This window comes from Conger conger, chromosome 2 (assembly GCF_963514075.1).
Source record: "Conger conger chromosome 2, fConCon1.1, whole genome shotgun sequence".
Classification (NCBI taxonomy): Eukaryota; Metazoa; Chordata; class Actinopteri; order Anguilliformes; family Congridae; genus Conger; species Conger conger.
The window spans coordinates 12,939,781-12,954,033 of NC_083761.1; the positions used below are offsets into that span (position 1 = coordinate 12,939,781).

A 14,253-nucleotide genomic window follows, 5' to 3' on the forward strand; every position below is an offset into this window, starting at 1 on the left:
TTATTAGGTATTTATTAGACTTATTTTTTAGACTAATTAAGTCTTCTGCTGCTGTAGTCTATCCACTTAGAGGTTTAGTGAGTTGTGTGTTCAGAGATGCTCTTCTGTATATCACTGTTGTAATGTGTGGTTATTTGCATTACTGTCACCTTCCTATGAGCTTCGACCAGTCTGGCCCTTCTCCTCTGAACTTTCTGAGAAACTCAAACCACCCTGTCCGGCACCAACAATCATTCCACAGTCAAAGTCACATTTATTCCCCATTTGGTCTGAAAAATAGCTGAACCTCTTGACCACATCTGCATGCTTTTATGCATTTAGTTGCTGCCACATGACTGGCTGATTAAATATTTGCATTAACAAGCTTAGGTGTTATGTTTATAAATAAAACATAAGTCCCTTTTTACACTTAACTGCAGTAGTGGTTATGTCTGTTTTGTTCTGCCTCAGCCTCAGGAGAACACTGAAGTTGTCAATACAAGAGCCCCTGACACAGAGGTGTGACTGCCATGGTCACCCTTACGAAAAAAGTGTCATTTGCCTTTTCATACGTGAATCATCATACAAATCAATTTTGCATGAAAAATCAACATTGTCACATGCAAGTTAGAAATATCACATATGCCCATGTAGGGGTGGGGTGGGGGGGTAGGTCGGGTTTAATGAGGGGATTACATGGTTCTATGTATTGCACCTTAATGTGTGCTGATTACCCTCAAATAAAAAAGTAATTACAAAAATATATATGTTTCACATATGACCTGGACATTTTCACATGTGATTGGCTTTTTCCAATTTCCACATGTGAAAACAAAACACGTGACACAAAAAAGCAAAGGTTACCTTTTTCCACACTCATAAGTGTGATTATTTAGTGTCATGTGTACTCTTCACATGTTGGGAGTTCACATGTGGTTTTCGAAGACATGCGGTGTCTGAACAAGTCTTTTTTTTTCGTAAGGGCAAGGGGGCATTCAGCAAGGGCAGACTCTCCAACGACAATCGCCTGACATTTCCCAGTTTTGTTCATTCATGCGCCTGCAATCAGCACAGGGCAGGCCAGCGGCTGCTCCTCAAGTCCTGCCGGAACGTTCCGGACTGCTAGCAGAAGTACTCGTTGGGTTGGCCTTCCGTCCGCGCGGTGGCCTCAGAGTCCACGCTGGACCGGGCCGACAGGAGCCGGTTGGACTCGTCTGGGTGCAACCTTCTCAGGTATTCCCCCTCCAGGCCCTTGGCCTTGGTCCCCGGGGACAGCGTCTCAAATGTGACGTAGGAGTCCTGGATGTCCTTGGACTTCCTGCCCAGGAGCTTCTGACAGCGCCTCTTCAGCGCCCCGCAGCAGACGATGAGAGTCAGGGGCACGGCTATCACGCAGGCCACGGTGATCACCACCACGTTGATAAGCTTCTGGGTCCCGCTCGCGCTGGCGGCCTCGTCTGTTGAGAAGATTACGCACTGCTCCTTTTTCGGGATCAGCCCTTTGACGCACACGCAGGCGATGTACTTCGTCTTTGGCACCAGGCCCTCGATGGTGATTCTGTTCTTGCCCGGGTCCACGTTGATCCGCCGCATGTCCCTCTCCCCGAAGACGGCGTAGAGCACGCTGAAGGCCGTGGTGTTGGTGGCCATGGGCGCCCTCCAGTTCAGGGAGACGGTGTGGTCGGTGTCTCCGATCACCTTGACCGACCTGACCACCCTCCTCTCGGGGGCCTGCTGCAGGGAGGAGGCGTTAGCCGCGAGGTTGCTCAGCATGGCCCTCTCCGCCTCCAGCAGGCCGTCGCTGTCCGCCGGGCTGGCCGTCTGCCCGTTCGCTGCGCTGTCGTCAGAGACGCTGTCGCTGTCGATCTCCTCGCCTAGCGGCTCGATGATAGGCATGATCGCTGTGGTTGTCGGGGCCATGTACCTCGCCACCAGCTTGTCCTGATAGGCCGCCTTGCCCACCCCGGCTGGCTTCCTGCCCCTGAATCTCTTCGAGCTGCCCGTCAGGTTCTCTGACTTCACATCGTCCGTTATGACCAATGAAATGAGGGCGTCCGCGCTGCCGATGAAATTGGTCGCTCGGCAGATGTATTTGCCCGAGTCGGAATGAGATACCGCCGGTACGCTTAAAATGGACCAGACTATTCCCTCCTTTGAGATTTCCTGCAGAACTGTAAAGAGAATGAGAAAACTGAGATCAGAGACATGATAATAATTCTCCTGAAGTAAAATGGCATACGGGTTACACCGCTGCACAATAGCTTCACCGTGCTTCATGAGGACTATCCAAACAACATTATCTCACAGTCATGCTATTTATCGCTACGTTACATCACGATCAGTCAGCGGACGCTACCGTCCTGCTGTCGCGCGGCTAACCGCGTCCGACGCCGTCGCTCACCGGTGCCGTTCATCTGCTTCCTGTCGGCCCGCTCCCAGGAGAGCTCGGGGACGGGGACCCCGACGGTCCCGCAGCGCAGCAGCACGCTGTTGCCCACGGCGCTGCGTATGCGCGCCACCGCCGTGTGGACCCTGGGGCCCTGACACCGCCTCAGCTCGGCGTCGCCCAGCAGAACCCCCGCCAGGCTCTCCGGGTCCGAACAGCGCAGCCTGGTGTCGATGAGGGCCACGGAGGAGGACGGAGACTTCTGGAACTGGACCAGGTCATAGAGCCGGCAGTCACACGCCCAGGGGTTGTCATGGAGGCCTAAGGCATTAGAATTACAAGTCAAATACAGGTACATAAACAAACATTGAAACATTGACAACAAATGTAATAATAAAGTAATAATAATAGCCAGAAACTTAGATCTACCTATATGCACACATGATCTCTGTATGAACTATATTTCACACCTTATTTGTCTTGATATTATATTCAAATGTTGAGCAAAGACTATACAAGGAAAATGCATGCAAATTAGCATGCAAATAAATATAAGCATTTCATATTATACAATGTTGTATACATTGTATACAATTCCAATCAAATTACAAGGTCATCAACTTACAAGACCATCAAACATTTCTTCCTCTTTTGCTTTTGGTGAAAATATTTTTCATCTTAAGGTACTTCTCCATTCAATCAAATGGAAAGCAAGATAAAGCAATGCTGCATTACAAATAATAATATCAATAATAATAATAGTAATTTACCAAGAATCATTTTGGGATTTTCTGTATCTGGAGTGGGCTTTACAGCTAACCATGTTGAGAGAACCTCTGATGGAACAGTTATCAGGTTATTGCTCGATAGATCCAGGTATGTTAGGTTTTTGATGTAAATCGTGGCTTCACTTGGGACTGATGCAATTTGGTTATTGTGTAGATCGAGAAGCCTCAGGCTCGGCATGTCGATCAGCGATTCCCACGGGAAAGAGGTGAGGACATTCCCATCGAGTCTTAGTTCGTCCAGGCTGTACAAACCACGGAAACTGTCCACACTTAAAGACGACAGAGAATTGAAAGACATCCAAAGGAATTCCAGATTGTTGAGGTAATTAAAAGTTTCGCTCGAAATCCTCCTTATTGCCGTCTTCTCAATTCGAAGTTTGGAGGTATCCGCAGGAAAATTTGCAGGTATCAGTGAGATCTCTGGGTCGTTGCAGAGAACACTCCTATGTTAAAATAAAAACAAATAGATGGATTTTAATAGCATATTACGCTGCCATTACCATTGCCATTATTATAAATATTTAACATGTTTATTTATTGCATCATTTAATTCCTTTATTGAGCACATTTACCGACTATATGCACGACGAATAGTTTTTCAGTTTGAACTTCGAATATAATATGCAAATAGTTGCTTATTTTTGTTATTTCGTCATAGCTCTGAAATTGGAGCGCAAAGCACTGTGCAGCAGCAGCATAACAGGAAAGTAGATTAAAGAGCATTCTCAAGTTAATCCTTTACTAAATAAAGAGCAGGAGAAAAAACAAAATGGTGCACGATAAATAACCGGCTGCAGTATGAAGATATGCATATGCATCGTTACAAACATCATTGATTGGGAGATGTAATAATGTTGGTAAAATGTTCTTCAGCTTACCTGGCCTTGGATCCATCACTCAGCTTGTGATAAAAGCAGCTGCACTGAGATGGACACGAACTACAAACCAGAGGGAGACAACCCAGTGCCAAGCAGAAAACCCAACAGAAATTGGGAAACATTTTGCCTCCCTTCTACACTACTACACTACAGTACTAAAGAAAAAAAAGAGTGTTGTCTCATTTATCGATACATCAGCGGCATTGCATCGTCCTGCTGCTTCGCTGTCCCATACTGATCTGGCTGCGCTGAATCCCAGGATAAAAAGGATAGACAGGGATTAGTGAAAAGACTTGGGTTATTTTCATTTACACGCTTATTGCTTCCTCGAACCCAATAGGCTAGGTGGCCGTCCTGCGTTTACAGAGAAAGTTATTCTGAATGGGTAATCTTCTGAATGGGATACTTTTAGTTTGCCGAATAGACTACTATTACTTTTAAACAACGGATGATAGTTGTCTGTCTTCGCGCAGCTTTATGGCAGTTTGTTCCACTGAACATGTAGGCTATCTTGTGCTTTTGTGCATAGGCGTATCCCCATACGTAACTTAAAAATGGGAATTAGGAGGACTATCATAAATAAACATAAATAAACTTTTCAGGGCTAAGGCGTTTCTTATTTTATAAAATTACTCCAGTATTATTACGAGATTTAAAAAAAAAAAAAAAAAAAATCCTCGTTTCTATATAACGTAGATCTTACGTAGGCATATATTACTGTTCAATATCACTATTTCCTTAGCTCCATCATCATCAGGTCCCCAAATGTATTCACACTGGTAAAATGTCACTTATTACCGCTATGGAAACCCATTTGAGGAAACAGTAATTCCGCGTTCTGTGGTAGTTTTCAATTGAAATATGGCCACATATTAGAACAAATCAAAATGTGTTCTAAAATGTAACTGGAAGTTAGCCTACTAGAAGGGTTACTTTTTTAGGCCCAATCCAATCTCAGCAGTAAACGATCATTTCTGAAAACAAATGTTGCTTTAGATCAGAAGCTTTTAAAGCCTGATTAAGTCCCTCTTCATTACATGAGGGATGAATATAAACACTAGGCTACCGTCTTTAATAAAAATGTGTGGCTTTGAGTTTACATAACATTGATAGTTTTGTTGTGTGCCCTGGCACACTATATGAACAAAATGCAATATTCAAACTAATTTGATGCTGTCTGGAGTCACAGTGATACCAGTTCATGGTCAGCTGCACTAATCTGAGAAACACAATACCTGCCTCTTCCAGAAGATATAGGATCTAGTCGGTGGTGAGAAACTTACATTGAGTATTATTCAAACTAAAGTTACATAAATACTATTAACACACTCTATGGCTGGGATAGGAACACTCACTGTTTGTATACACTAATGACCATTTAGAAATGTGTTTCTAACTACTACAACTATAGTAAGCTATCCATATACGACAATCTCATTTAGCTTACACTGTATTTCCCAATTTTATTTAATTTTGATTTAACTTTAACAAAATACTTTAATCCAATCCCTGAGCTTCCCTGAGTGTATGATTCTGAATCCTATGTGTTTACACTTCCTTTGACAGATTTTAGTACAAGGCACAGGCACATATTTTTAAGTTCACAGATACTGTTCCTCCTTGGTAGTCACCTCTTCATCTAAATTTAGCAATTATGTAATGCAAAACATGTTACATGCGATATATCAATAAAACAATAGAAAACTAGATTGAGACTCATACATTTTTGTAACCCATGGTAAATGTAAAGACTCACTTGGTTTGTCACTGCTTTTTTTTCTTTTCTGACCCATAACATAACTCACTTTCTGCCAGGATGCTGGTAAATCTCCTGGACAGATTCTTCACCCTCACTGATTCTGAAAGGGCACTTGTGATTGTGCAGAAGGCTTGGGTGAGATTACACCACATATTCTGGTTGCAAACTCCAAATATTTCATTGTTGCACAGAAGCAATAGTTTACAAGCTAAGTAGAATGGTGGGATTTGTGCTTATTCTAGGTTTTCACATACTCCCATTAATCCCTAATACCAATAATATAACCTTTCACACACTTACTTACTATAACCTTTCAATGATACAAATATGGGAAAGGTCCATAATGTAACACATGATATTAATGTATTTAATACACATGTTGTAGCATATGAATGACATATTCAATCACATCGCATACATAGATGCATCAGACAGAAAAAACAAAACTCTATGTTCATTTTTTCTATGAAGTTAATTTACTGAACATTTATCATGAACATAATTTCATATCAAAGTGGGCTGTGTGACTGTGCGGCGGGTGACCAAGTGATTCCTTAACCCGTTTCTTCAAAGTGCACGTTTCACAAACTCATAATCTGTTTGGTGAGGCCAAGTTGTTGAAACAATACAAGCTCTGTTTCAAAATATAAATCAGCTGACTAAACTGTTGCAATAAAACAAGCAGTTCTGACTTCTCCATTATATAAAATAAATGTATATATATATATATATATATATATATATATATATATATATATATATATATAATATATATAATATATAATCCTCATTATATTATATATAATATAATATATATATATACACTCACTAAGTACTTTTGCCCACAGAACTGCTGCTCACTTTATGTTTTTTTGTTTTTCACACCATTCTCTGCAAACTCTAGACACTGTTGCGTATGAAAATTCCAGGAGATCCGTAGTTTCTGAAATCAACACACCCTGATTGGCATGGTCATAGTCACTCAGATCACATTTCTTCCCCATTCTGACATTTGGTCTGAAAAACAGCTGAACCTCTTGACTTTTATCCTTTTATGTATTTAGTTGCTGCCACATGATTTGCTGATGCAATATTTGCATTAACAGGCAACAGGTCTACTTAATAAAGTGAGTGTATACGTAATGGGTCAAATATTGTATTATATATACCAAACACAAGTGTTCATTTCACCAAACTGTTTTGCTGCTGGTGTCTTCAATACAGAAATATTTTCATTACTCTGTATTCTGTAAAACCTACTAATTATGTAACATATTGTGGGGCTGCCAAAAACACAGTTGGCATTGGCGCAGTTAAGCTATGTGGTGTTGCACTACACTGAAACCAAGTCCAACCCATCACACTTTAACAGATGGTATTTCACATGTCATCAAATTCAAGTAATTGATTAAATAAATAAAAAAACACCCCATGCTTCTCTCACAATTGAGGACACCATGAATGCCAGTGGAGATTCCCAAGGCCTAACTAGGAGACATTGCTATCTAAACCTTTAAATTAACCAAAGTCAATATAATCCACTGAGAATCGGAACATATTGCTACACCTCTTCAAGGGGCCAAGAACCAGTGTCACTTCAAGGTAGAGGTCCAACAAATGATCAATGAGGATGTGTCTTTTATTATTCTGTACTGCGTCTATACTGCAACTACAAAAATCAAATATATTTTATCCATTCATTCATTCTTGCACACAGCAGACGGCTATTCCATTTCTAAACACAAAGAATGTGGCATCGATATATCTCATATGTCAAGGCATGAGCATGAGTTCAGGCCTGCATCATGAATGAACAGTTGTTAATTAAATGAAAGTTAAATGAAATTAGTGCAATTACACTGAAGTAAGGTGCTTGCAGCCCACAAAAAATGTCAACAGACAAGACGAAGTAATATGGCTCTAAATGTGCGGCCTACGACCTTAGGTTCATCGATGTGTAATTACTAACTAGCCTACAGTACTGCGTTTTGTAACACTACCCTGGGTCCGCCTTCAGGCTCTATATACCAGATCACCTCGTGTCCCGTGTCGCTTCGCAAACTTATCTCAAGTCATTATAATGAACTGTTTGTTTCTAGACTATTTAAAATATACCCGATTTGAATACTGAAAACCGAGCAGACTGGATTCACCAGAGATAAACGCAGCGGAATGGATTCACCAAATACCTTATTTGCGTTCGATTGTTTTCATTAGTTAACTTGAGCTAAACACACTAGAACAACGTGTTTTTCTTAAGTATGGTGAAACCAAAGTTTAGGAATTGTAAGTATCGAGAAACAAAAAGGACTTGATTTAAGCTTTATGCATTAACTTTATGCAAGAACTTACTTTGCTCATTAGGACATTCTTGCAGGGATTTTAGAAAAAGGGAAGGTTAAGCAGAATTAATTGCGTGCCTTTCATCTGAACGGGGGTGATTTAAAAGGAGACTTCTTTTACGTCCAGCGCACTCCGGGAGTATAGAAAGGAGTGGTGTAGATTCCTCTATACTATTGAACCGTAAACACGTTCAAAATGGTTACAACGTACGCTTTACCGGAGGGGTTCACGGACTCTGATATGGTTACATTCGGGTCTGCATTTCTTATGGAAGGTAAGTGTGGGGAAAGTGTTTTGAAGGCTATCTGAATGTTATTACGTCCTATTCCGCGAGTCGTTATTGAATGGAAAAGTCGCAGAGCTTTGATTGTAGTAGGCCCAATTTAAAGCAAGCTATCATTCGCCTTACAAATATTTTTTTAAACCAAAGTCACTACAGGCAAATTTTCCTACGGGATTATAATTTTACTAATCATTACCGTGTGTTTTACCTTTCTACGAGAAGGCCACATTACATGTAGGCCTATGTAAACTTATTAATCATGTATTTTTATCTTTTGTTTCTGAAGGTGTCCTTGGATTCTTTCTCAATGCCATCTCAGTAGTTTCATTCCTTGCAGTTAAGGAGATGCGAACCCCAAGTAATTTCTTTATCTTTAACCTGGCCCTGGCTGATGTTAGTCTTAATGTGAATGGCATCATTGCTGGCTATGCAAGCTTTCTAAGGTAGGATGCCTTCAATCAAATCCTTTCAGGACATGCAGGACTCCTGCTAGTGTACTTTAATTTAATCATTTGGAAAGTGAATTTGAACTAGTTTTGAACTAAAACAATAATAAAAAAATGTTTTATTTAATTTGACCTGGTCTCTCAAAGTATTGTAAGTATTTGTCTCTAAATTAAAAACTTTAGTTTAAGAATTTAGTTTAATACTACACATAGTTTAACAATTGTGAAACAGCTGTCTGTAATTGTTCATGATCCTGATATTTAATTACCTCAAGTACAAACATATAATAACACAAATCTTCCATGTGTGTTTTCAAAGACACTGGCCTTTTGGGGTAAGTGGTTGTCAGAACCATGCCTTCCAGGGAATGGTGTCTGCCCTTGCCAGCATCAACTTCATTGGTGCAGTTGCCTGGGACAGATACCACCAGTACTGCACCAGTAAGTAGCCTGTCATGACAAGTAAAGAAAACGATTAGTATCAAGTGTTTTAGTTTAATATGTAGAGAATGAAGAGCCAGCAGTCTATCTATCTGCTGTAAGTGACTGACAGTCTATGTAACTGCTGTTATTGACTGTTAAGCTGCAGCCAAATGAAACATCTGTGCCTTGCTGCTTGCACGCTGGATGCACACATGAGAAGCATTGAATACATTGAGTAGTTCACTGTGTTTGAAAACAATGATAGAAACAGCTCTCTGGTCTTCCTAATGCATAGTGTTTTCTATTGGTGTCCATATGATACTAATGTTGGCAATAAATCCAGATCAGTTCAAATTGCAAGCCAGAAAAGGCACGCCAGAAAAATAACATATTTCCAATTGATATGGAATGGGATCCACACAGTAAAATGTTAATTCAGCTCTGAGAGTACATATGAGTTCAGGTGGGACCATATATTCTGTAAGAGTTGATATAACACTGTACATTTTACTGTACAGTAAATAATGAAAAAGAGTGCACGGTGGCAGACATGTTGTAAGTATAATGTGTTCTTATAAACAGTGGCAGGTGTGAAGCATTAGTGCTAAAATAGCACCTGGCCACCTACTTGAGGTGCTATTAAGCTCAGTAAATGAAAGACGCATATTAACACACCATCCTCAAAACATTTTCTCATCACTGCTCTCTCTCTGTTATGATATTCTGCATGGTTGTGATGGTAATCATTGGTTTCAGACCAGTATACTGTGATGGTGATGGTGAGGGTGTAGCCTTAGAAGACCTTGTGCTAGAATGCCCGTGCTTGAACTCTGTATTAAATATGTTAAAAATAAACTAAGCAGATTTACTGAGTTAGCTGGAAAGCCAGGAAACCGTTCAAATCTGGAACATAGACTGAAGTAAAAAGAGTTGTTCCACAGTCATCCAACTAACTCAGTAATCCTTGGCTTCATAATAAACAATGTAAGAATGAAGGGAAACTGAAAACTATGAGGACATTTTGGTGAATGGGAAAATCATAGGCATTTAAAAACACAAAGATATCTTTACCATGACAACATGAGAAATCATTGATAATCTGGGTAGCGTAATAAATAGCCATATTGTATGTGCTTATAATTTTCAGAACAGAAGCTGTTTTGGAGTAGTTCAATGACTATGTCTGGTATAGTCTGGGTGCTCTCTATCTTCTGGGCTTTCCTTCCCCTGGCTGGATGGGGTGAATATGGCTTTGAGCCCCTAGGAACGAGCTGTACTCTGGACTACAGCAAGGGTGACAGGTATCTCACTCATTCATACATACTCCAGCTTTGCACCGTATTTATGGTACAACTACCATTACATGCACATACACTCACATAACTACCGTATGCTGATGTGGAACAGTTGAAGATGATGGTTTTTTTAAGCTTTAAGAACCAAATAGACTGCATGACTAGGCATTCTTTAGGTATTGTAAAAGGGCTACATAACATTGTAAACTGTCCCGTAAAGCTGTGTGCACTATATGCCAGAAAATGTAACAGTTCACAGAGGATGCATTGTGTAGTTTTATGCTAAGTGGGCTCAGCTTTCTGAAGTCAGATGCTAGCCATTGGCTCAGAACGTCCTTCAGAATATTTTTGCCTGTGCTTGCCAATGCAGACATGTCTGGAAATCTAGAGGCTTCCTCATTGCTAAAAAATATTGTTGTCTTGGTCTGGGTGACCTCATCCCTCTAAGAATTGATGGAACGTTATAATCACCTTTTTTATTTTGTTTATTTAGTATTTTAATATACTTTAAATTAATATTATATTATACTTTATAAACTAAAATGTGTTTTTTAGTTTAGTTTAGTTTTCGTTTTCCTTGTTCTCCAGAGCCAATCAGCTGGATTTCACGTGAAGGTCTGAAAAGCTGGATGGTGTTAGCGCAGATTAGCGCCGGGCAGTGATATGGGAACAGACTGATGCACGTTATTCTCTTCCGTTCCCCAGGAACTACACCACCTACATGCTGACCCTGACCTTCTTCTACCTGATAATCCCAGCTCTGACCATGCTCACGTCTTACCAGTCCATTCAGAAGCACTTCAAAAAGACCAGGAAGTACAAGGTATGCTTTCCCGTTGTGCCAGTGCTGAGACCCAAATGGTTCATTCCAAGTATACCGCCTCACTGTAAATAATTATTCAGTGTTGCCATAATCCCCAGACCACACGCACAACAACGCGGACAAGTAAACCTCTGTAATGATGGCGGGGAGCGGGTGGAACTGAGCCAGTGGTCAACAGATGGCTGTGCTGTCGCTCTGCTTCTGCCTCTAGCTTTCCAGTTTAAAGAGGTCACTGGACTCAGGCGGAAAGGAAATAAAATGTCTGAACTAGATTCCCCTTAAATCTGTTACAGGACGCATGCATGATGTCTGTTATCTCAGGGAGTATGAAGCACATCTCTTTCATTAAATACCTTATGAAAGAAATGCCTATGGATTTTTGATAGATATTTGCATTGTAATTACTAAATGTAATAAGAAATGATGAATGTAGCAATCTAGATTGTTATAATAAAATGCTCTGTTCTGATATTATCTGGCTGGTTTCTTTTTCAGTTAAACACTGCCTGGCCATTGAGGGTAATGCTGGTTTGCTGGGGACCTTATGTCCTCCTCTGTATGTATGCCAGTATTGACAACGCCTTGGCTATCAGTCCAAAGTTTAGAATGGTAAGAACAAACCTTCATTTTATATATAGCAGATGCTTGTATAAAGAGACTGACTGGTTAACTCAACGGGCATAAAGCCAGAAGCATAGCAATTATGTCAATTTCCTTATTACAATGATTACAATTGACTTACAATGCACAAAAATAATTTGGGAATGCTGTCAAAATTATTCAAAGCGTATGTCTTAGCTACGATGGCTCAAAAACACAAAACAAAACAAACAAACAAAAAAACGAGCAGCTCTGAAGTGAAAATCACAAACAGGTAAAACAAATGCCTCAAAGTGTACAAACACAAAAAGGTGTGTACCTCAAGGCAGAAATTACACACCTCATCTCTAACCGCCTCCAGTCATATTTACTGTTGCAGAAAGTAATTTTGAGTACTTGAATGCCTACATTTGGGGAATTACTTCATACTACTTTCATTGTGTTTCATAGGTGCTTCCTGTTTTGGCAAAAACCACCCCTATCTTTCACTCCCTCCTGTACGCCTTTGGAACTGAGAGCTACAGGGCAGGAATCTGGCAGTTCCTCACCGGAAAGAAAATGGCGTTGCCGCCACCTGAAAAGTCTAAAAAATAAACCATTGTCCCATCCATTTTTTTCCGTGACCCTGTTTATTTCTGATGGTGTGTGAACAAGCCTGAGTGCTTCACTTTACCTGTAGGAAGGTACATTTTGTTCCCTGGGTTTGTGAAATATACTGTGTGTATGGTTTTAGTACTAATGGCTCAATTAGATGGCTTTAATGGGTTTCAATGGGTATATTCAGATGGACCTTGCAGTGGAAGTGCCAGTATATTCTCCCAACTCAAAGAACTTTGGCAGAACAGCACTTGACACTATCTACCATATTAGATTAGATTAGATTTTCAGAACACATGAAATAACATGGGCACTTTTTTCATATTCTCTTGATATTTTTTATTTTTTCATAAATATTCTTCCTATTAACATTTAACATATAGTACAAACAACAGCCTGAATCTTACATTCAAATTGTTTTTCAGTGCCTTTTGATATTTTTAATATAAATTATATATAATTTTAATTTTTTAATTTTTATAATTAATTAACAACATAAATACACAAAATCAATTAGATGAACAGAAGACCTTGTAAGACAAGTATATTTAAGTGATATGAACATCTCTGTTATAGGGCGGTTCTTTTAATGGCACACAACATTTTAAATTTCTCAACCCCTGTGTCTCTTAACACCCCACATATTTTTTTGTTTAAAACACTTAGCCTTGATAAAACTGTACTGTGGCCTTCCGTTTAGCCCTTGCAATCTATAATAAGTATATTCATATGTAATAAGGTCACATACCAAAAATGATTAATGTTTGCAACCACTGTTTACTGCAAAAATATGCTCTGTGTTATATGTTAGCATTTGTTCAGAGGCAGGATGCCTGAGTTGCCTTTGCCTTTGCCTGCTTACTCTAAGAGGCTTTCCACCCCTTGGCAGGAAATCCAATAGCCATGAGATGCCATTTCATTATCATTGACCATTTTATCAGATCTTCTTATCCATTGAAGCTTACAGACCAGTACTTTTAAGTGTATAGGACATTGTAAAGTGCACAATGCAGTACGGAGACCAACGTACAATCGCTTTAGTGCACAATTACTGTACAATGCAGTTTTATCAATTTGTATTATTTTAAGCTGCGCCAAAAGAAAATGGATGCATTTGCTACATTAAATTGATTGTTTTTTTTTTGTTCACTGCTGTCACTCTTATCTGTAGTGCTGTTATCTCTGTTGCAGAGGTATACACTTTGAGAAACAACTGACAAGAAAGAGGGGCAATATTTTGAAAAATGTCAGACCTTTGTAAGTCATATGTTTGCATTATGGCTATTGCCAATGTGTGAGCATCTTATTTGTGAATAAATTGGGCATTGGTAATTATTTGCTTGATAGTGGCAATTGTTTTGCTAGGCAACAGGAAATACATTGCTGAATGTAATAACTAGCTAGGTAAGCATTCACATTACAAATGTGTTTTTACGTGACAAATAAAGATAATGCAATCCATGGAACACTGCACCAGCGATCAGTTCCTTAGAGAGAACACTACATCTATTTTCTCCTAATGAGACGCGAATGCTTGTAGCGCTGCCATGTTGTGTCTCCTTTGGTTCAAGGTGCTAACAAGATTAATGCTGGATGTTTTGTCCTGAGGAGTTCTGTATTACACAACACTGGGCTAAGTATAGAGGTCTGTGT

The 14,253-nt window shown here is 39.9% G+C and overlaps 2 protein-coding genes across 2 annotated transcripts; one reads left to right on the forward strand and one right to left on the reverse strand.

Annotated features, from left to right (window-relative positions):
- Positions 1-1,101: 1,101 nt before the first annotated feature.
- Positions 1,102-4,153, reverse strand: LOC133115158 (leucine-rich repeat, immunoglobulin-like domain and transmembrane domain-containing protein 1). Its single transcript, XM_061224920.1, has 4 exons — positions 4,032-4,153; positions 3,136-3,596; positions 2,381-2,686; positions 1,102-2,150 (listed from the first exon to the last, which is right to left on the reverse strand). Exons 1-4 carry the CDS (start codon positions 4,151-4,153, stop codon positions 1,102-1,104), a joined length of 1,938 nt encoding a protein of 645 aa, XP_061080904.1.
- Positions 4,154-7,766: 3,613 nt separating this feature from the next.
- Positions 7,767-12,611, forward strand: LOC133122585 (RPE-retinal G protein-coupled receptor-like). The gene is made up of 7 exons (XM_061232630.1): positions 7,767-8,407; positions 8,703-8,859; positions 9,182-9,303; positions 10,433-10,586; positions 11,286-11,403; positions 11,899-12,012; positions 12,454-12,611. The coding sequence occupies exons 1-7, from the start codon at positions 8,329-8,331 to the stop codon at positions 12,595-12,597; spliced, it is 888 nt and encodes a 295-aa protein (XP_061088614.1). The 5' UTR covers positions 7,767-8,328; the 3' UTR covers positions 12,598-12,611.
- Positions 12,612-14,253: the final 1,642 nt, after the last annotated feature.

Bases quoted from the DNA above. Each gene is read 5' to 3' on its own strand.
- LOC133115158 (XM_061224920.1), bottom strand. From the start codon at position 4,153: ATGTTTCCCAATTTCTGTTGGGTTTTCTGCTTGGCACTGGGTTGTCTC. The intron at 3,597-4,031 runs GTAAGCTGAAGA...ATTTTAACATAG, and splicing joins AGTGATGGATCCAAGGCCAG to GAGTGTTCTCTGCAACGACC. The intron at 2,687-3,135 runs GTAAATTACTAT...CTAATGCCTTAG, and splicing joins AAATCCCAAAATGATTCTTG to GCCTCCATGACAACCCCTGG.
- LOC133122585 (XM_061232630.1), top strand. From the start codon at position 8,329: ATGGTTACAACGTACGCTTTACCGGAGGGGTTCACGGACTCTGATATG. The intron at 8,860-9,181 runs GTAGGATGCCTT...GTGTTTTCAAAG, and splicing joins GGCTATGCAAGCTTTCTAAG to ACACTGGCCTTTTGGGGTAA. The intron at 10,587-11,285 runs GTATCTCACTCA...TCCGTTCCCCAG, and splicing joins GACTACAGCAAGGGTGACAG to GAACTACACCACCTACATGC.